General features: G+C 38.0%; 1 protein-coding gene across 1 annotated transcript in view; it reads left to right on the top strand.

Annotated features, from left to right (window-relative positions):
- LOC122815573 (protein mono-ADP-ribosyltransferase PARP12-like) overlaps nt 1–22,726 on the top strand; it is a 1,647,737-nt gene that overhangs the window by 1,372,365 nt on the left and 252,646 nt on the right. Inside the window, exon 11 of the mRNA XM_044088182.1 lies at nt 15,091–15,221. Within this exon, the coding sequence (XP_043944117.1) occupies nt 15,091–15,221 (131 nt within the window). The remainder of the gene's footprint in view (nt 1–15,090; nt 15,222–22,726) is intronic.

The following is a 22,726-nucleotide window of genomic DNA, read 5'->3' as shown; positions in this document are numbered from 1 at the left end:
TTAAAGAGATCATCTTTTGCATCTATTTTTTTTTCTGTTCCTTATTATATAATTTAAGATGTGGTAGTACTTCGCACATGCATTAAAATGATCTTACAAAAAAGGTTTACAGCCAGCTCTGAAACTCAGCTTTTCTAACTCTTTGATAGACTTTTTGTTGTCTGAGTTTGCATGATTAATAGCATCCTGTTCTTGCCATTTCAGTTAGTACTCACTGCTCATATTTTCATATGTTTAAGTGAAAACTTACTCTGCAAGTATTTTATAACAAGGAAATAGGTCTGTGGATCTAAGGCCCTGGATGGCCAGTAGTAACCTAGTTGTAGAAATCAAATACCTACATGTGGATCACCATGTAGTAATATATTTAGCCATGCCTCTAGCCTAGTATTACTGGCTTGGGTGAAAAAAATCATTTGTACGTCTTTCTTTTGATAAAGTACAATTTTTAAAGACAGCATTATCCTCATAAACATCTTCAAAAAGTTCTTATTCTTTCTTCTACTGTGAATCCCAATAGTGTTGATTTGTATGTACAAATGCTTAATACACTTACCAGTGTTTAATATTGATATCAATGACTAAAATCGTTTTGTTAAACATTTTTTATACTGTTCCATCTGCACTTCTACTTGTATTATCTTGGGCTGAGCCTGAAAATAGTCCAGTTGGATCAATGTTATAAAATAAATACATACATACATACATATATATATATATATATATATATATATATATATATATATATATATACACACATACATACATACAAACATAAAATGTTGTGCTTCATAATAAGCATTTAATAAACATTTGAGCTCACACATTAAAAGATGATATTTGCTCACTGTCACATACAAAGATGCATTCCTACAATAGGAACACTAGATTCTATTTGTAAACATTTGCCTATTTCTGCTCAGAATATACAGGTAATAAAGCAACGCATGACTTAACACTCAATTGTTTTAAGCTTCAATAGCAAATTTAGAATTGAGGAAACTGAACTGTTCACTGGTTGGATGGATGGTTGGATGGTAGAATGCGTGAATGGATGGATGTATCATTGCATGGAGGCATAACCTGAAAGGCATATGAATTTTTGACAGGGCTACAAGTAAGAAGCTGAACATGCTGCTGGACAGTGAAAAGTAACCACATTCTGGAAGGGTAGAAGGGTAGAATGAATAATCTATAAGGCATTGCCTGCACTGATATTGGCTCAAGTGGCATACAGATGATACAGCTGCCAGAGATGCTATTATCAGCACTGTTTATTACCCTATAACTGTGCCTTCAAGTACACAGTGTGACCTTTAATCAGGATAACTGATTTAGGAGGAGGGAAGTCAAGGTGACACACCCAATAAAGGCAGAGCACCAGCAACATTACCAGTATCCCCGTTTTTGTCATTAGATGCAATGAGTGCATCATACCCGAGTAAAGCTCACATAATAGCAGAGATTTTGTACTGTGATAACACATGATTACAATGTAAAACTGGGACAGCACTTGTCTGATACTCAAAATAGCAATGGATCTGAATGGTTTTACAGCAGAAATGGAGTAAACAGCATCATGTGCAACTAATATTTTAACTGAATATGTTTTTATGCAGTCTTAATTCCGCTGTGGTACAGCAGTAGCGCTGTTGCCTCACAGCAAGAGGTTCTCCCGTTGGATTCTCAGCAAGTGTGCGGGGAGTGCCTTCTGTGTGGAGTCTGCATGTCCTTCCCACAGGTGGAGTGGCATTCCGAAAGACATGTGTGAATGGGTGTGCCTTCGTTGAAGGTTGGGCGTTGAGCTGGCAACTCGGCACCGTGAAAATCTATTGCCAATTATTAGCGAACTGGAGTTCTGCTGTGGCGACCCCTAACCGGGAAAAGCCGAAAGACAACAACAATAACATGTTTTTATGCAGGCTTGCTGTCACATAAGGCTCTCCATCAGACGTATATCTGTGGAACCTGGAAATAACCATAAAAGTACAAAATAACCATCATAGAGTACAACTCCCCATTTGGGATGTACCTTACAAGACACCTGCAACAGTTGCAAAGACCACAGAAGTACCTTACCAAGAGGATTACTGGCTTCAAACAGATGCCCTATGCAGCTCAACTGAAGAAACTCCAGCTGTACTCGGTTGCATACCGCCTACTCAGAGGTGATCACTGCCTGACATACAAGGTTCATAGGTTTATAGGTTCATAGGTTCATAGGTTCATAGGTTGGTACTAGGCTATCAGCCCTAGGGCCTATACAAGCCTAGCCATAACAATTACCTGGCTATTTCTTCCCACATTATTTACTTTCCTGGACCCCTGTCTAGCAGGGCAACTGACGGGATCCCTGGGGTGAATTTCCTTTCTCCCATCCAATCGTCAAGGTTCCTCTTGAAGAGGTCCAAAGAGGCACTCTGCTTGACATATATGGGCAATCTATTCCAGAGTCTGGAGTCACTGGGTCAGGAACCTATCCCTCCAGCATGTTTTGTTTATTGTGATGACAAGGTTTAGATCCCTGGAGCGTGTAGCTCTGAGGGATTGGGATTTCTTTAAGTGTAGCATGTCCAACAGCTCTGGGTTTGACATGGCCTTGTATGTTAAGCAGAGATTGCCTCTGAGAAGACGATATGCGACAGAGTATAACTGGAGTTTTTTAAGGCGGTCAGCGTAGGGCATTTGCTTTAGGCCTGTGATTCTTTTAGTGAGGTATTTCTGAGGCCTTTCCAGTTGTTGCAGATGTCTTGAGAGGTACATACCAAATGGGGCGTTGTATTCTATAATGGGTCTAATGAGGGATGAGTACAGTGGGACAATGATCTCCTTTTTTCTGGATGAAAAGCCCTTCGTGATGAGGTGTGCCACATAGAAGGATTTCCTGACTGTTGTGGCGATGTGGTTATCAAAGGTGAGACCACTGTCCACCTGTGTCCCTAAGTCTCTTATCACACTTTCTGTGTTTAGTGTACTGCCACCTATATGGTAATTCATGGATACATGTTTTTTCCCAAAGGGGATAACAATACATTTCTTGGCATTGAGCTTGAGTCCATGGCTCTGGCACCAAGCATTTGTTTCTGTAAGGCCCTTTTGTAGATTATCCACATCATTTGGGGATTCAATAAAGGCTCCCAGTTTGCAGTCATCTGCAAACTTTGTTAGCCAGAGTCCCTTGGTGTTGACCTGTACTTCAGAGAAGTAGATGCCAAACAAGAGCGGCCCCAGGACTGAACCCTGAGGTACTCCACTTGTCACTTGTCTGGAGCTGGATTTGGAGTTGGCTACTTTTACAGTGTGGGTTCTATCAGTAAGCCATTTAGAAACCCATTGGGTGACATAGGGATTAATACCCAACTTAGTAAGTTTATCTATGATTCCAGAGTGGGGGATGGTGTCAAAGGCCTTGGCAAGGTCTAGATAGGCTGTGTGGACCACCTTACCCTTGTCCATGGCTCTGGAGACTGATTCAAAGAAGTCAATCAGGTTCAGGAGACAAGATCGGCCCTTCACAAACCCAAACTGGGTGGGGTCCAGTGTTTAAAGGTTGCCAATGTCTTTGTTTATAAGTTCCATGATAATACGCTCCATGGCCTTGCAGCTAAGGCTTGTCAGACTGATGGGACGGTAGTTTCCGGGATCCAAGGTGGATCTCCCCTTGTGGATTGGGATAACTGTAGCTCTGCGCCACTCAGTGGGCACAAAGCCATGTCCAACCCAGAATTGATGGACATGCTCCATCTAAAGTAAACCTTATCCACATGCTCTAAGGATCTAAACCTCACCACAATAAATAGGACATGCTGGAGGGATAGATTCCTGTCCCAGAGACTTCCCATGCTTTAGAACAAGATTCCAATCTACATTAGGCAGAGTTCCTCACTAACACTCTTCAAAAGAAACCTTGACGGGTGGATGAGAAACAGAAAGTTTACTCTAGGGATCACTTCAGTGGCTCTGCTGGACAGAGGCACAGGGAATTAATCTAAGGGGCGGCAAAAACCAACACTTTCTGGCTAGGCTTATAAACGCCTTCAGGCAGATAGCCTAGTACCTAGCTATGAACCTCTGAACCTAAAAGCAGTACAACACAGTAACATGCAAGAACTGGCATCAGTGGTCCATGTTTCTAAAACTTAACTACAGTCATATATTCAATTAAAACTTGTAGCATTCCTGAAGGCATTTTGCATCTTAAACAGAAATGTATTATGAAAATTTAGGTCAAGACAGAAATCAACAAAAAAAAAAAAAAACTCTAAACATAAAATGTTAAGACATCCCAAGCATTTAGTGAGTCAAAATATCATAGCAACAGACATGTTTTCTGGGGCTAGCATGCAGTCCGGGAGAACATGAAAGAGTCTAGCCTAAATTCTTAACTGGCTCAAAGCATTATCTGGTTAATTAACTCACTCAGTGTCATACAGTACACAGATGAACAATGACAGAATCAAACCATATATTACAGGAAGTAGATTGTAAACAGCCTTAGCCATATGTGTTAATTGACAGACTTTTATTAAATGTCAAGGATGGAAGCTTTTATTAAATATCAAAGATAGAAGGTGAAATCAGGGTTAACAGTACTAACGTTTGCAGTTGCTATACTCCTGGCATATTGCCATTGTGCGTGCAAGTATATAATTGGTAAAAATAAATAGAATGAAACAAAATATTGTCAGTTGTGCACCAGCCACTTTACCGTTGCAGTCATTGCTAGTGAAGCATGCTGCAGATGAACAGTTCAGCCAGAAAATTATGCAGCCATAGAAAGTGCAAAGACTTGGAAATGTGCACTGTGAAATTTAACAACTTGCTACTCTATTTTATTGAGTAATTTATGATGACATAGGAAGGTCAGCATAAATATCTGACTGAAACATGTACACTGCCAAATGCAAGAGTGGACTCCATTATAATGTATGAATGCAACAAAATCGACAACAGCCAAATTAACTGACGTTTCATGGGGTTGATCATCATGAGCATCGCTTCACTATGTAGCTCTGAGCAACAAATGTCTTGGTTTTCATCAGACTGGATTGTATTACTATTCCAGGTAGCTGGCTTAATTTTCAAATTACTGCCATGGCAATGCATCTTTAGGGGTTACTGAACTCCTGTGTGCCCTGTCCTTTAGACGCCCCCCGCCTGCGCTGGTGATGGCTCAGATGGATGTAAAAGATCGCATGGCACTTATCCACAAACCATCTATAGTATTCCTGAAAAGATGCTACTAGCCAAGTGTGACTACCTTGGTGACAAAGGACTAACTAACTAACTAACTAACTAACTAACTAACTAACTAACTAACTAACTAGATATGTGTTAATTCTCCTTCATTACACAAGTGTATGCAGCTACTGCTGCTAGCAAAATTCCATACTATCTGTAATAATGTGTAATAGGTTATAGTCTGATAGTGATTGACCATGTTGAGGGTTGGCATAATAGTTAAGGTGTTTACTTCAGAGTCACAAAGGGCAAGGTTTGATTCTCACTATGGTCAGTGTCTGGTTGGGTGTTGGCATGAGATTAAGTTGTCTACTTCATAGACACAAGGTATAGTCTTCAGTTCTAATCATTAGTCACTGGTTGGGTGTGTAGTAGTCTGCAGACTAATTGCCAAGTATTTACCTATGAATCAGTTTGCAAAGTGTATCTTTCCTAATGACACTAATGCTGTTCAGTAAGAGTTGACACACAAGCAATAATGCCTGGCATGGTATTATTATGTAAATCACACCTACCCAGGGATGTGGTTTTGGCCTCTATATCAGTGGAAGGGCATTATTTACACAATAACATGCGCATTATATTATCTGCCATTATTATGCTTACAGAATGGGATAGCTATTAAATTGTTTTGTATTTTTTTTTAATTACTATATATATATTTTTTAACATTTATGCTGTAAAATAGTTCCTCTGCCTGTTTCAAATTTGCTGTAGTATGTTTAACTGTTATTAGAGGAAGTATTTTACATTCAGAATATATGTTTGGTAAGTCTTTAATGTTGAGGCACTCTATTTCTCTCTCAATACATGCGCATGTACAAGTGCGCGTGCGCACACACACACACACACACACACACACACACACACACACACACACACACACACACACATACACACACATGCACTCAGAAGTACCTTTAAAAACACACATGATTACTCTCAGTTAATAGTGCCAGCCATTGGAAGTTTCATGCCTTTATACCTGCCAATTGTTCAGATTTTTGCAGAATGACCAGATTTTTTGCCTCATTTTTTTGTCTGTTCCTCATAAAGTTTGTGGTTTGATGGCAAATCATTGAGGGTTGAAACTACTAAATAATGAGTTATATTTAAGTGTCAGAATTTCATATGCTTCAAAAAACGCATGCTAATGTAATTCCTGTTATTATAGCAACTTTCTAGCTTTACAAAAGCAATATTTAAAATCTGTCCCTATTTTTGAGTTTTTGCCCCTATTTTAGGCTTTGTCTGGATTTCTTGGGCTAAGAGTTTGAGAGGTATGCATACCTCTTAATTGTAAATGACTTGCATCCACTACTAGATTGATCTCTCTTACACACATACACACAGTTCCATTTTCATGCATGCAAGCACCCATACACGCACACATGCAGACAGAAACATAAGCACACACACACACACACACACACACACACACACACACACACACACACACACACACACACACACACACACTTCTTCATACAGTCTCATTCATGCATCCTACAGAGAGAGAGCTACAGAGTGTGAGAGAGAGAGACACACACACACACACACACACACACACACACACACACACACACACACACACACACACACACACACACACACACACACACACACACACACACACACACACACACACACACACACACACACACACACACACACACACACACACACACACACAATTTAGCAGCAGTTGATCTACATTCTTTTGTGTACATCAGTCATTTTAGAGTTCCATTGGGTATGCCATTCTGCATATGATCTTTACATCTATCGCTACTCTGAGTAGCTATTTTCAGGTATTTAGCACCCTTTCTGTAAAGAAATGCTTTGTCATCTTATGCTTGATTCTACCTTCCAGTTTTATCTATTGTACTCTACTTGTTGTCCAACAGCTTTTCTAATGATCATAACCTATATCACTATTCTGATCCTGTAAATTACATACATGTCTTGTTTATTTTTATACTACATTCACTAAGATCCTAGACCAAATAGCCCCCTTAAGAACAATTAGGACTAAGCTTCACTCAGCTCCATGCCTTACCAAGTCCACTAGAGCCCTACTAAAATCCAGAGACAATGCCTGGAAAACTTGGAAGAAGAACAACACAATTCTTTCCAAAGAAAATTATCAGTAAGCTTTAATAAGCATACTGTTAAAGAATTGCCAACATTGAAAGCCTTTCTGTTGTTTCCATGCAGAGAATACTTAACTAGATAATGTATAAACCTTGGGTATTGAAATGCATATGACAGTATTTGTAATAAAGGACAGGATTACATTATTTTAAGAAGCTCTTTACACTTTTTGGAGACTTCCAGTGATCTCTGAGGTCTTTACCCGTAAACTAAACAGAATGCCATTCATGTGTGGTCCATAACTTGTACAGTAATCCTTTAAGCAATGTATCTTGAGCTTGTTTCTTGTTTGCTTTTCATTTTTTACTTTGATCATGTTTTCTCCATGAAACAAGTAGACAGTTGTCAGGCAGCAGGTCTTTTTTGGATAAGAAACATTTTTACAAGTGGGGGCATCACAGAGATTGCTACTTTCAGCATGTTACTTGGTACTTTAATAAAGCTGAATATAAATTATAATTAGAACTGCAGTGCAAGGAGAAGTGGTTTGAGTTGAGTGTTGCTTGTTTTTCTTATACTTGATTTTGACTGGCATTCCAGTAATGAATTTAAAAATTAGTTTATTTTTTCATGCCTCACAACCTTTTTCTTTTCATCTAGATATTAGGTAAGCTGTCATGCAGCCAATGCATTGAAATATTTTTATTCTTTTATGCTTCATTTTGTCATGATTGGACTCTCATAATGACGGTTTGGCACCCAAGGCAGCATATTTAATTAAAGTTAGTGTTTGTGGTTTTGAGCATAGCTCCTCCCCTTCTAGTTGGTCACACCCCTTCCCATTGACCCCACCCGTTCAGCTGTCTCCTGCAGCCCCCCTTTGATTTGAAGTCACCAGCCGCCACTGCATGTACATATTGCTACTATATCTCTGTGCAACGGTACATTTTTGCAGCATACTGCTGTTTGTGGTCAGGTACTATCAGAACAGGTATAGTATGCCATATCCATTGTTTGTGTAGAAGAATACCCATATCTGTGCATCTAAGGTACTTAGTTCTATGCAGTGTGCTAATACTCAGTGCAAAATGTCTGCACACAGTCCTATTCATGTATTATGATCAATATTTGTACTGATGGTTATATTATGTATGTGATGTACTTTATGTATATGTCATGTATTTTCAAAACTGTATGTATGGATGGTAGATAAAGCGCTTACTATGACACAGGTAACCCAGATTTGAGTAACAGCTTGGGTGACTGATGGAAAGGCAGGAGAGGATGAGTGGTGTCTGTTGGTGGTGGTGGGGGGGAGTTGGAGATTTCTCTGCTGGCTCTTTCTACTGCTCTGGTGGCTTGCAGTGGAAGCTGCTTGTTGCACCAGAAGCAGCAACCAGATGGAAGGGATGAGCTCTGTGGCTGTTCAAGCAAATGATGGCAGCTCCTGTCTTCATATGAGAAGGAACAAGCATGTGTGGATGTCATGGGAGCATAGGCAACCCTCACAGTGGCGTGGGTGGAGTTAGGTGACATAAACACAAAATACTTACTTAATCACCTCCAATGACTGTGCAGATGATGATGGTTCCCTGCACAAGATCCCCCTGTGTGCATCTAGAGGCTTCATTTCCCACCACCAGATAACTAGGGCCATTGTGCAATGGGAAGGACTGATAGTTAAGATACAAAAAATGTTTAGATGAATACTGCCACTTTCCACATAAAATCACATGCCCTGTGATGGTATGGTCAGTGCTACTTTCTGGGACGGCCAAGATATCTTGATCTGTATACTACTGTACAAAAGAAATGTCATAAGACATAGTTTTAAACCAAAAAAAAAATGAAGAAAAAAACAAACACTGTAAAAGTAACCAAAAACTGGAAACCTGTACCCTTGAAAACCAGCACTGAAATAAAATAAAATATGCACTGGTGCTGGTTTTCAAGGCTACAGGTTTCCAGTTTTTGGTTACTCTTACATAGTTTTAAACCAGACATTGATGGCTGTCAAGTGCTGGTTTATACTGAATCAGACTTTACCTTGTATGCCATAGTAGATCCTCACTTGTATCCTCCTGGTCTTCTGCTGGGGCCTGTGGTTGTTGCAGTTAAGGTGGATCCCCTACACTACTAGTCAGCAGGCATCCATTCCTAATGCAAGCATGCTGTGCAGCATGACACACACAGTAACCGTATGTGATGCCTTCTCCAGGATGTGTTCAGAGGACACACTTCAGTGCATCAGTCTGGCAGTAACTTTCCAGGCTGCATTGTGCACTCTGTTTTTAACTTCCTGTATAGCTATTGAGGGATTTATGATTGCTGTTATAAACCATGGCTCCTTGGACATTCCTTATGAACAGAAGGAGAAATTAGTAAGGTATTGTAGTGAGACTGCAGTGGCTAGGCTTCCAATGGTTTAACTAGCCTGTTGTGTAGTAGCAACTGATGAACCACTATCACCTGTATAACATTAATTTTCTGCATAGTGGTAGGTACAATGTCCACCATTATGCAGTGTTTTATGTATAATTGCCTCATAAATCTGAAAACATGTATGCCTACCTATGTCTGTAGAAAGCCCATGTTAGTCCCTTGTATGGAGGATGCTCAAAAATCTACTGTTGTGGTGTGTTGGAACATGAAATTGTGGCTTCCTCAGAGAAATAATTACATCACTATGATTGTCTTTGTAATGCTCTGAGACAAGTATTGCTAGCCATATGCATGCTACCATGACTGTTTCCCTTTAAGGGAGAAATACCTGGCCCTTGCAACGTAGCTATAGGGTGAGAATAAAGTTACAAATATTGGCACAACAATAAACAGTTGATGGTGTAATAGTCTTCTTTAATTCATTGAATGAATTAAAGAAGACTATTACACCATCAACTGCTTGTGCTTGTGCTGCGTTCTAGTGTATTTTACTACCATGCAAGGTAGCTCTCAAGTGTAACCATGCCAGGTTTCATGCTGAAATCAGTAAGAGTTCAAGAGTAGAGAGAAGAACAAGGTTTCAGAGGTTTCAGAGGAATCTGGACAAATTAATTAGCAGAAAGAGTATCGGCTCATGAGGAGACCAGTAAGGACTGGCTAACCAGTGCAGAGTCCTGGTGATTGTTCTGTTTCACTATGGGTTTTTATTCAGCACCAAAGGATTGTAAGACTTTTAAAGCTAAGACCACTTAGATATTTAATTTGTGCTGCAGGAAACCCCATTGTGAAAAGAATGAGCTTACAAAAGACTTTTATTATGCATGGACTTCAACAATTTTCTGTTCTAAAGATTGTAAAAACCTTTTCATTTTTATTGGGAGATAGCATCCTTTTTGATTGAGAAAATATTTTATATGGCTAGAAAGATTAGATCAAAGTACTGTTATCTGTTATTATACCCACTAATTTATGAAAACACAGTGGAGTCGCCTGCTTTATATTCTATGGTATACTTAACATACAGTTCTGGGAGTTTAATTTCTTTTTTGGCAAGTGTAAAACTTTTTCTTAAAATTAGAACTTTCTTTGCACAGTATTTTTATGTGCATGGCCTTATACTGTTGTGCAGGTTTGTTCATAGAATAAGGTGGTGGTCACTGAGCTTGGAGAAGTAGCCCTTTCCCCAAGGTGCAGACACCTTAAGAATTGATGATAGTAAGTGATACAGTGCAGGTGGGATGGCTGCTTGCATTGAAGCTAATGAGAATTCTGCCCTACTCCTCCAAAATATTGTTTTTAATATATTTTTTTTGTATTGCAATTTTTTAATTAAGGGGCTTTGATGTTATTTTGCTTGGGTTATTTTATGTCCATTTTCTAGCATTTAATTTTGATTGTTTTACATATCTGTCATTAATGTATTTACTATTGCTCACTAATTGACTTATAATATTTAGTAATGGTCTATTGCTCACTAATTGACTTCTAATATTTAGTAATGGTCTTGTTTCAATGCAAATCAAAAACTGACAACCTCCTTTTAAAGTGGTCATAGTCTGGATTCTTGAATTCCATAAATAGTAATTTATTCTTAGCACCTTAATGTGTACCAAGAAATGTAACATCTGTATTATGAGTGATGCAGTAACTGTTTCAGAGTTTATAGACTCATGCCTCCAACAATAAAATTAACTATGATTTGTACTTTTACAAGTAGGAAGGTTTAACTTAAAAAATGCAGTCTATATGCATGTAATCCAGTGCAGTTTTGGCTTTTTTATTTTAGGGAGTGGCAGTTTTGGAAGATAAAGATAAAAATTTGCTATAGATTCCTAACATTTATTTGGGAATCGGCAACATTCTTATGAGACTTGTACCCCCTAGCATTGTAAGTGGCATAACTTTGCAAAGTATAACAGACTGTTCAGGCACCTTTAAAGCTGTACCATAATTTATAATTTTCTTTAGCAGCATTAGTACCCATTGCTAAAAATGTTGTGATCTTAACCTTTTGTTTTGGAGTCTATCACCTCTCCAACCTATACTATACATAGGAGCTCAGACTGGAAGATACTTGATATCTGTTTATGTATTTTTATTTACCTTGGCTAGAACCAAAAGGACAACTTCAGATTTGTACATAGGTTCATAGGTTTAAGAATATTCTTGTGGCCTATTGGGCTCCAGAAGCTTGGATGTATTTTATCCTTGTTGTTGAGAAGTGAACTGTAATTAACCAGAGATACTAGTGCATGTATACATTAGAAACTGAGTTTAAAATGGTACTGAGTCAAGTTTTAAAACATTTTTGTTCTATTTTATGCCAGCCTTTCTGTCTTTGAAGCAGGATGTTTTTAGTTTCTTTTTTAGATAACCATGGTGCAGGGTTTGATCTGACTCTTTTTCTCTCTTCAGGTGCTAGGCTGTTGGGTATATTTATAAATGTTTCATTAAAGTGTAAGATGGTGGCATCAGATAGCGTGTCTTTTAATAGGTCCCATTCATATTGCATCAGAGTATTGATAAAAGTGTCTGCTTTAAATGTTGTATTATCTATTTGGTTATATTTTTAGATTGGATATGTAGTTTTTGACTGCATAGGTGGAAAGGTGGCAATTTATTCTGTCTGGCAAGCATTCAAATGTTTGAATTGTATTTGTCTTGTTGGTAAGGATCTAATCTAAAGTTGAGCGCCTTTCAGAGTTTTATTGATTTTTATTGTGGTGGAAGTGATTAACTGTGTATATTGATTCTGACGGCGTGTCAGTGATGATCACCTACTAGTCTATGTTGAGGTCACTTAGTATAACAGTTTCTTGTTGAATATGGTGAGATATTTAATAGACAGAGTATCTCCTGATCTTGAAATATTGTTACCAAGTGGAATATATATAACTGAGGTACAGAGAACATTTCGGTTGTCGCTTTTGAGGAGTGATATGAGTGCAGCATTGTTACATTTTGGGATCTATAAGGGGAGTGTGGTTATTTATGAACCAGATTTTTTTTTTTGATAAGAACACTATAGCACATTCATTTTTTCTGTCGATCTAGAATGTATTATATCCACAGGGATGACTTTGTTATCTAATACAGCTTTCTTTAACCAGGTTTCAGTGGTGACTAGTATGTCAGGGGAGTAAGTAGCTAGATATGCATGAATGAATATCCTGGATTTTGTTGCATGTGCAGCTAACATTCATGTTTTTATTTATTTATTTATTTTACATTTGTTGACTGGGATTGTCCGACTGAGCTGGAATAGCCCTTTTTCAGTGAAGGCCCAGGGATAAAAGCTCCACAAACATTACAATAAGATAAGATGTTTTTCTTCTTTACAACCATTTAACCATTTCAATGGCTTAACTGTATCAGAAGTCACATCAAACAAATTTATATTTTTGTTGTGTTGAAAGTGTTCCTGATTTTTTAAAGTGACCTTAACTTTGTCAGTCATGTAAGCACACATTAGAAATTTTGATGGTCCTGCAATCATGCAGAATTTTGAAGAAAGTAATGAAAGTTCCCTGATTTATATGAAAATGCTAGTTTCCCAAGTCTGTGTTACAACATCTCATTTCCATAACTACAAAAATGTGTTGCACTTTGCAACAGTCATATATGAGAGAAATGCCTCATGTATTTGCATCCATTGATTTACAGAAGATAGACTCATGACAGCACTCACTAGGAAGTATTGCTTTGCAAACAGAAGTAAACATAGACTTGTCCTGTGGTGCTTACTGTTGATACTGTGTTCTCTAGATTTTGTAACTAGATCGGCAGGTTGTTTGAATCCAACAGTGGTGAATTGTGTGTGTGTTTGGTGGGGGCGACTCTAATGTCAGGTAAGTATGTCTTCATCAACAAATGTGCTGTGTTCACTTCTACTCGGAGAAACATTTAAGGCAGATCATGCTTACTCAGCCTGGTGGACCTCCTCAAGAGGGGCAAAATGATTCCAACTGCCTACTTTGACCTGACCAATGTATTTGGCGCAGTACCAGAATTGGGAATTATTAACCAACTGAAGAAGTTAGGCATAAATCATAATGTCACCCGGTGAATAGGCAGCTGGCTCACAGGATACAGGAAGTTAGAATTGGGGAGTCCACCTCTATAAAGAGGCCGGTGACCAGCAGAGTCCTTCAAGGATTGGTCCTGGGGCCATTCCTTTTTTAATATCTAATTTTCTGAAGTTTAGATAAATGTCAAGGACATCTGACTGACCAAATTTGCAGATGACTGCAAATTAGCATCAGTCTTAGACTTCCCCACTGATACTGATGTTCTCTAGGACCGGTTGATACAGACAACTGGTATCAGAGCCGTGGACAAAACCTGAATGCCAAGAAATGCATAATAGTGTCCTTCAGGAAGTCATCCACCCCTGGTAACTAGCATACTGAGAGCACACCACTAAGATTCAAACCAGTAGTCAGGAACTTGAGGGCACACATAGACAGTAATCTCGCCTTTGGCCTTCATTGTTTAGGGTAGTGAGGAAATCATTCTGTGTTATGTAACTTATGGACAAAGATATGACAACTAGGTCCAAGGAAGTTTTTGTCCCACTATATTCGGCATTCATCAGACCTATCATTCAGTGCATTACCCTCTTTGGTATGTACCTACCCAGATACATTCAGCAATTGGAATAGGTTTCTCACTAAAAGGATACAGTGTATAATAAATGTGTCTTATGTAGACTGCCTCAAAGCCCTATCCTTGTATTCTATCCCCTACAGGCTGTTGAGGGGAGATCTATGTCTGGCATGTAAGGCATTGTCAGACAGCACCCCGATGAACATCCTGCATATCTGCAAAACAAACAATACCAGAATTACCCACTCTAAAGACTTAAACATTGCCTGGGTTATAAATAGGACCTGCTGGAGTGACAGGTTGTTATCCTAGAGAATACCCCTTCTCTAGAACAGGCTTGCCATCCATGTGAAGCAGAGTTCCTCCCTAACTCAATTGTAGTGTAACTTTGACAGTTGTATGGGGAACAGGAAATGCATCCCTGGCACCTATGTCTCTCACGTACAACAGACAGCCTGTAAGTTCTTCATCTCCTAGGTCCCTATTTGTAAATATTTCATTTTCCAAGCCTCTGCTTACACTTACCAATGGTACCAGAACTTGTCAGAGATGTGGAATGCATGGCTAAGCATAAAGAGGTCCCAATAGTCATTAGCCTAGTACACACTTGTGAACCTTTATAAAAGTTATAGCACATTTACCAAGGGCATGTCTGACAATATGAAGTAGCTTTGAGTCTTTCCTAATTTTTTTTTATTTATTTTTCAGCTTGTTCAATTGTCTGCATCCTCAAAAGAATACAATGAAATAAGTACATTATTCCGCAAGACAATGAATTTCAGCACCATTCAGAAGATAGAAAGAATTCAGAATGTGTCCCTTTGGGAAGCTTTCCAGTTGTATGTAGCTATTAAATACAAGTATACTGTGGATCTTGTGAAAAATATGTTTTCTAGTATTAATAATTGTCTTACTTTATTAACAATTATTCTCTCAATTTGTTTCTGATTATTGCTGTCTGCATGTAACAGCATAACACAAAAAATTGCTATTCACTGACTGAAAATTCAGCTGTTGACTTGAAACATTTTTTATTATAAAGTTGTGAAGAGTGTGCTCTGAACTAGATATGCTGTTTCAGAATACTTGTAATGGTGTTACAGAACCTATTTTTTAAGAAGACTTTTTTCTAGCTTACAACAAGTATGCTGGGCTGTGGAGAGATATCAAGTTGCATAACAACAGCTTGACGTATTTACACCATGAGCATCTTTTATAATGTGGTTCCATAGCATTCAGTATTATGGAAACACATAATGTATCCTAGTTCCTTCTCACATACATTTATTACCAGCCAAGACAAATTCACAACAACTATGTGTATGGCTCTGTAAGATAGATTTGTAGGAATGTGGTAGCCTGTGTACCGCATTACAGAAACTTCTTCTGGCTTTTCCCAGTTAGGGATCACCACAGCAGATCACCTGTCCACTCATGATTGACAGTGAAGTTTTTACTGTGTCAAGTTGCCAGCCCGCACCCAACCTTTCACGGAAGGCACATGTCTAGGGGTGATTTAGAGTATCTAATCCACCTACAACATGTCTTTCGGAGGAAACTGGAGCACCCAGAGGAAACCCACACGACCACATGGAGAACATGCAGACTTCGCACAGAAGGCACCCCAGCCGAGGATCGAACCAGAGAACCTCTTGCTGTGAGGCAGCAACGCTAACCACTGCACCACCGCAGCCACCCTCACAGAAACAGAAACAATTGTAGGCAAATACCAAAGTGTGTGGAACTGACAGAGTACTGGAGGAGAGACTATACATGATAACAGAAATCACAGCTGAGAAGTAGCAACAAGCTTATGCAATATAAGCAAAATCACAACAGTCTTCATTTGTCTTTAGTCAAGAATACATGCACATATAAATCACTCTGGATCAGTTTTAACAGCAGCATCCACCTTTTAGGAACCGCTATTCATAATATGAGTTATATCCAATCACATACTAGAGTGTAGAATTATTTGTATAGTTCAGATGTCTATTTCTAGCACCATTTATAAATGTAAGGGCTTAGTTGCAACAGTGGCATGGTGGGATACCAGATGAATGCACCTGCATGCACATGCATGCTCTTCCAAGTGACACACCTGTGTAAAGTGCTACAGTTATGCTGATTCTTTTAGAATCAGGGATATGACTTGTAATCTACCAGATATCTTGTCTGCTCCATCATTCCCTTACAGTAATACAGAGAAAGTGCATAAGACTAATTTTATAGTTGCCTATGTTTGGGGCAATAACACAAGCTTTGGATAATGCAATGCCCAGAATATAAATTGTTTTGAAATATATCCCCCTTTTAATTAAGAGTAAGTATGCATTTTTGCCTATCACATTATTAACAAAAGTACTTGAATGGTGTATGAGTACAGTGCCAATACGTTGGTAGTATTTTGACTTCAGCATAATGCATTTTTGTTTAAGCATCTCTAAAATTTCTACATAGTAATGTCACCTAAAAAGCAGACCCCATGATTCTGAAAAGATGAGGGTGGCATTGTGTAGAGTTTCTGACATCCTACAGTCCTACCCCAGTATTAAGTTTCAAATCTGTCCCTGCTATGATAGACCATTACAAACTTACCCCCTCAAAAAAATAGGAAGAGGAGGTAGTGATATTACTTGATATTCTCAGTTAATGAGCCACATTACCAGTTCTTGATGTCATTTGTCAAGTGATGATCCTTACCAATTACATTGGAGTTCACCTGAAACTGAATGTCCCCACAGCTCCACCTCCATTTGAGACCTTGTACTCCAGGTATTTATTCTGCCTTTGTTACCAGTTTTGATATACAGGTAGAGGTGACAGTCCCTGTATCTAACTGATACCACATCACCATCTATGTCTCAGATGTTTCCATGCATGAATGCAACATAAGTAAAAACTCTGACCTGCATGTATTGTAAAGTCCAAAATTATGGGATGGGGAAGGGTGGTATAATGTGGTGCTGCCCTAAGAAAATGTGGTTTGAACATTTGAAAAATTTAAAGTGTGACCCTGTTCCCTGTGTATAAAGGAAATGTCTCCAATGGTACACTACACTGAGCAGTCCTTGATCAGTTACTCCGTCCTCCACATATGCTGTAGTTCAGCTTCACCTTTATGTTAGTACCTCACTTTGTTGAAGGTTTCTGGCCTTCACACCTCATATGCTACTGATACTGAGGTACAGGTAGAATGCTACCTATGTTAGTAAAGTCCATTCATTTGAAAGGGACATGCCATTACTTAGAGATATATTGTACTGGCATTCAGCTCTTTTATGACATTTGAGTTCTGTGACACTGCAAGCTTGATTCACATTTCAGAACTTAATATAGAGTGTCAGTTTTGCTTATTTGCCTTTGCAGCGTAAGGAATCCAGCAGCCCTTCTTACATAATTTGGAGGTGTAGAAATGCTACGGATAGTATTCTGCTTCATGAGTTAATTGTTTTGCACTCCAGCCCAAGTTCTATAGTGTGTGTGTTTGTGTGTGTGTAAAATATTATGGTTTTCTTACTCTTGGAACTTTTTATATATTCAGTGCATCCAACAAATGTTCTTTTTTGAAACAGAATATCTAACCATGTAGATAATCTTCCTTTACAAAATGGCCCACACTGTAAAACAGAAAAAAAGAAAGAAAAAGAAAAGAAAGAAAACTAAAAGCAGACTATCCAACATCAAAGTAATACAGACATTGATGCAAGAACAGAAACACTCATCAGTAGTAAGTGTATACATCATGACTTCTTCTGACTAGTTAAAACCAACTTGCAACAGTATTCTGTAGTAAAGGACATGGTCACATGATTATGAAAGCTGTCACGGGATAAAAAAATCTTTGAAATCATCTTGGAATTAAAAAACCATGCTGAAAAAGGTAGTTAAAAAAACAACCTAGTAAGCCCCATTCCTTCTTTACCAGAGACTGGTATTAAAGATTTCTATAGTTGAAAAAGTTCTTACAATCCATTCTTACATTTAAATCCAGGGATCTGTATGCATGCTGCACATTTGCCACTCATACTCCTTGTAATTGGGTCTATATTACAAGAATGAAAACTGCATTGCGCGAATACCTGTTGAGCTACACGGAAAGAGCGAATGTCTGAAATATCGAAACTCAAAAATGGCAAAACTAACAAACAAAAACTGTCACTAACTGTTTTATGCAGGGGGGCAAGCTCCCCTGTGCCCCCCCACACCCCCGCTACTTAAATATACCAACTCCAAGATCGCACTCCATTGAAGTAAAGGGAAGAATTTCCTACAGTGATCTCTGTTCATTCTTTCGATATTTGAGATATTCGCTCAATCCGTGTCACTCAAAAGCTGTTTGCACAATGTGGTTTTCGTTCTCCTAATATAGACCCTTGTAGTCAAGGGTTTCTTCTCTATCACCTCCCAATACCTTTAGGCATATAGTCGAGTGCAAATTTTTATTTTTATTTGTATTTTACTTTACTTTTATCAGATTTGTCTGACTGAATTTACTCAAAAAAAAAACTTTTGAAGGGAGGGGAGGCTCCAACATATAGCAAACATTTTTAAACAGACGTTCAGTGATTTATATGTATAAACATTAAGTAATATACATTAACACTTTGTTTATTATTTTATTTATTGACATTTGTTGATTGGGGAAGTCTAACTTGGCCAAAAGTACCTATTTTCATTGGAGGTCTGGAGAGAGAAGCTTCACGTACAATATTTGAAAATGAAACAGTTTTAAAAATAGGCAAATATACAAAATACAATGATACTGAAACACTGCACTTACACATTTTTTACAAAAGAATTACAAAATAAGCAAATAAACAAAGATTCAGTGATACATGAACATTTAAAAATGCAAACCCAAAATATGTTGAAAATAAATACTCATAGAAATGAGAGGCATGCTGTATGCTGCATGAATGTTTTATGTAAAATTGGCAGAAAAGACAATATAGATAGTTAAACAAAAGACTTTTACTAAGAGGCAGGCAGGCATGACATGGCTGTATTAGACAAAGCAGTGAAGAGACATACAAATGAAAAGTTTGGTTTTACAATATAAGCAATTATAAAGTAGTGTGCAATGCAGCTGCTTTCATGAAGCATAAATGAAAGAAGAAGGCAGAGGTAAAGACAAAGATAAGGAATAGTGCAGGGTTAGAACAAGAGCAGAGCCAGGACTTAGATAAATGTTCTTTTAGAGAAAGTTTGAAGGCATGATGGTTGGAGATGGATCTGATAGACACAGTGATAGAGTTCCATCTTTTGGCCATGGAGTAAGAGAAAAGGCTACGTTCTGGAGATTTGTTAGGTTTATAAATGGCAAGAAGTTGTTTGTCATCATAGTGGGGGATTGGGGGTATCCCCCTACCTGTGAGCTGTGGGGGGTCTTACTTCTCTGCCAAAAAGAAAATGGTTGTATTGTTCTCCAAAGGTAGTTTCAGTGAACAGTTTTCATTTTTTTTCTGTTTGGTGAAATCACCTTTCATGAGGGAGACTGTTAGCAGAGGAAGAGCAAGGCTTAACCTAAGTAAACATTTTTTATGGTGTTGGTAGTTATTAGATTTAGACTGAAGGAATAGATATTAGTGCTGATTGGTTTTAGAGTGGATGGTGGTAGATGAAGATGTGAGATATATATTAGTGTGAAAAGGATTAGAAGATAAAAGGGAAAGACTAGGAGGACAGGATGAGTTTTTCATTAGGGTAGAGATATTTTCAACAAACTAGCTACTGGAAAAGGTTACAATTTGCAGGGCAGTGCTGTCTGGAGCTGGAATAGGTAATTCTTTAGAGCCAGGATGTAAAAGTGTTAATTGAGGACCACAACTTTTTAGAGTTGTGTTTATAGTTGGTTTGCAGGTGTATGTAAAATTACTTCTTAGCATTGTTTACCTGTTTTTTTGTGATTATGAAGTTGCCTGAAAATGTGAATGAAATTAGCTGTTTTAATTATTTTCGTGCATTGTCTCTATTAATCACCAGGTTCTTGGTTTGTTTAGGTAACCAAGAGATGTGGTTGATTTTAACCCATTTTTTTATGTTGTGGAGCTAGGCTAGTCACTATATTTAAAAATAAAGTATTAAATGTTTTGACTGCTTCATGAAAAAGGAGAGTTTTAAAGCAGGCTAGTTTATTGCTTCTAATGTGTCAATGAATGACTGCTGAATTTTGAGAGGTTGCAGGTTGTTTTATATTCGTGTATTTTAGCCTGAGGAGTACTAGATCTGTGTGTATATGCTGAAAGGTGGTCACTTAGAGAATCTTTGAGTATTCCAGTGGAGGTGTAATTATCAGGGCCAGAGACCATAATCCAGTCAAGGATGGTACAGTTGCTATTGGATTTATTGTATTTTGTTGGAGTTTGTATAAGCTGAGTAAACTTGAATAGGTTAACGGTAGATGAGGGGTAATTTCATAACAGGTTTTGCTGTCTGTGTTTACATCACCAAGTAGGATAGTTCATTAGGGATGGTATTGGAAGTCCAAGATAGTTTGTGTTCCAGTGTAGGTTTATTTTTGCTTGGGGGAATATAGAGTACAGTGATGCATTGGCTTTGTGTCTTGTTTCATTTTAGGAAGGAGACAGATATTCCTGCAGTGGTAAATTTTGGGATGGAGTTTGAGTAAGGCGTGATACTGTAGTGGTTTGGATATAGTAGAGATATTCCAACTTCTTTCTTTTGTGAACTGTCAGTTCTAATAATGTTATACAGTAGTTCTGTATTTTAATTTGGGTTTGAGACAGGTTTCAGTAATGTCTAAAGATATCTGAAGCATAGCGAGATGTCCAGGCATGTAATTCAATGATTTTGGTATGGATGCTACATAGGTTGACTGTGACAAGGTTGAGTTTTTTTGATGAACCTCTAGACAAAATAGGGGGTGAACAGTACTGAGAGGTGTTGTGATGTGCATGTATATGCAAAATGATTGAGGTAGGATTATAAAGTTGAGAAGTAAGACATTGTAAGTTAGTTGTAGAGGGAGGAATTGAAGAAGGTAACAGTACTTGTGATGTGATATTGGGGTTTTGGTTTTTGGAGAACTCTGAAGTGTGTGTGATGGATTAAGGGGACCGGGTTCAGGTGGGTGTCACCATGTTGAGAAATTTTGGAGAAACAGAGTTTGTTTATAAAATCAGTTTTTGCTTTATTAGATGAGTATTTTATTTATTAGATTTGATGTAGCAGTGCAGTATTCTACATTTAAAACAAAGACATATAAAAATATATAAAGATAAATTATGCATATATATGTGTGTATATATATATATATATATATATATATATATATATATATATATATATATATATATATATATATATATATATATATTCAAGGAGAAATATTATCATAGCTAGCAGTTAACTTCGGGTTTGATCTGAGGTTAGTGGTAAAGGAGATATGGTTTGGTACTACTGAACAGTGGTAGGCTGTAGTATGAGCAAGGAAAACAGGAATGATAGCTAGCAATTTAGGTAGCAACATGGCTGTGATAGGTTAATTCGATGTGGGAGGTCAGTGGTACAATTTAGTAGGAGGGTGGACTTAAGGCAAACATAATGGTAAAGATGAAGGGGCTGGTGGGAAATGGGGGTGGGTAGAGGAATGGATTTAGCCCAAACACAGTAAGGGTGAATGAAGCACGGCCTGCACACTAAATGTAAGTCAGCTGCTATAGGATAGTGCTAAAGAAACAATAAGCTTCAAACATTCAGTTTATTTTTGCATCCTGCTACAGGAGAATGTCAGAGTAGGTAATTATATATATATATATATATATATATATATATATATATATATATGTATAGTCTGAGTTTTAACTCTAAAATATTCAAACAGAACAGAGCAGTTAGTCAAGCATGATGTTAAAGTGAGCCAGTTCCTATATGGGCTGGTCAATTAGTGACCAGCAGTAAGGTAATAATACAGAGAGACAAATGTTGCACGGATAAGGGAGTTAAAAGGTAAAGGTGGGTGAAATAGAGAAGTGACCAGTATGTTGTGAGAGGAGAGAGAAAACTGAAAAGAAAGGAGAAGTGAAAGTATGAGAGAGGGAAGAAAAGCAAATGAAACAATGGAGGTTTGTTTCAAGAAGGCCATTTTGCTAGAATGGCAGCTGTAGTGGTGGGGGAAAACAAGAGTACTATACTGGCTGTGGAAGTCGGATTGCATGGGGGGGGGCATGCCCTCTGGCAGGGTGTTAAAAATAAATAACGCAGGCAAGGTAGTGTATTACAGACTAGATACAGATGATCTGAATACTAAAACATATGGTTGAAATCAAATTTGTTTCAATAGAAACAAATCCACATATACACTGCTAGGTTTCTGCTATTC

This window comes from Protopterus annectens, chromosome 11.part0, assembly GCF_019279795.1.
Source record: "Protopterus annectens isolate FY-2018-M chromosome 11.part0, PAN1.0, whole genome shotgun sequence".
NCBI classification, from domain to species: Eukaryota; Metazoa; Chordata; order Ceratodontiformes; family Protopteridae; genus Protopterus; species Protopterus annectens.
The sequence above is the reverse complement of the archived record's forward strand: the minus strand, read 5'-3'. Positions and strand labels throughout refer to the sequence as shown.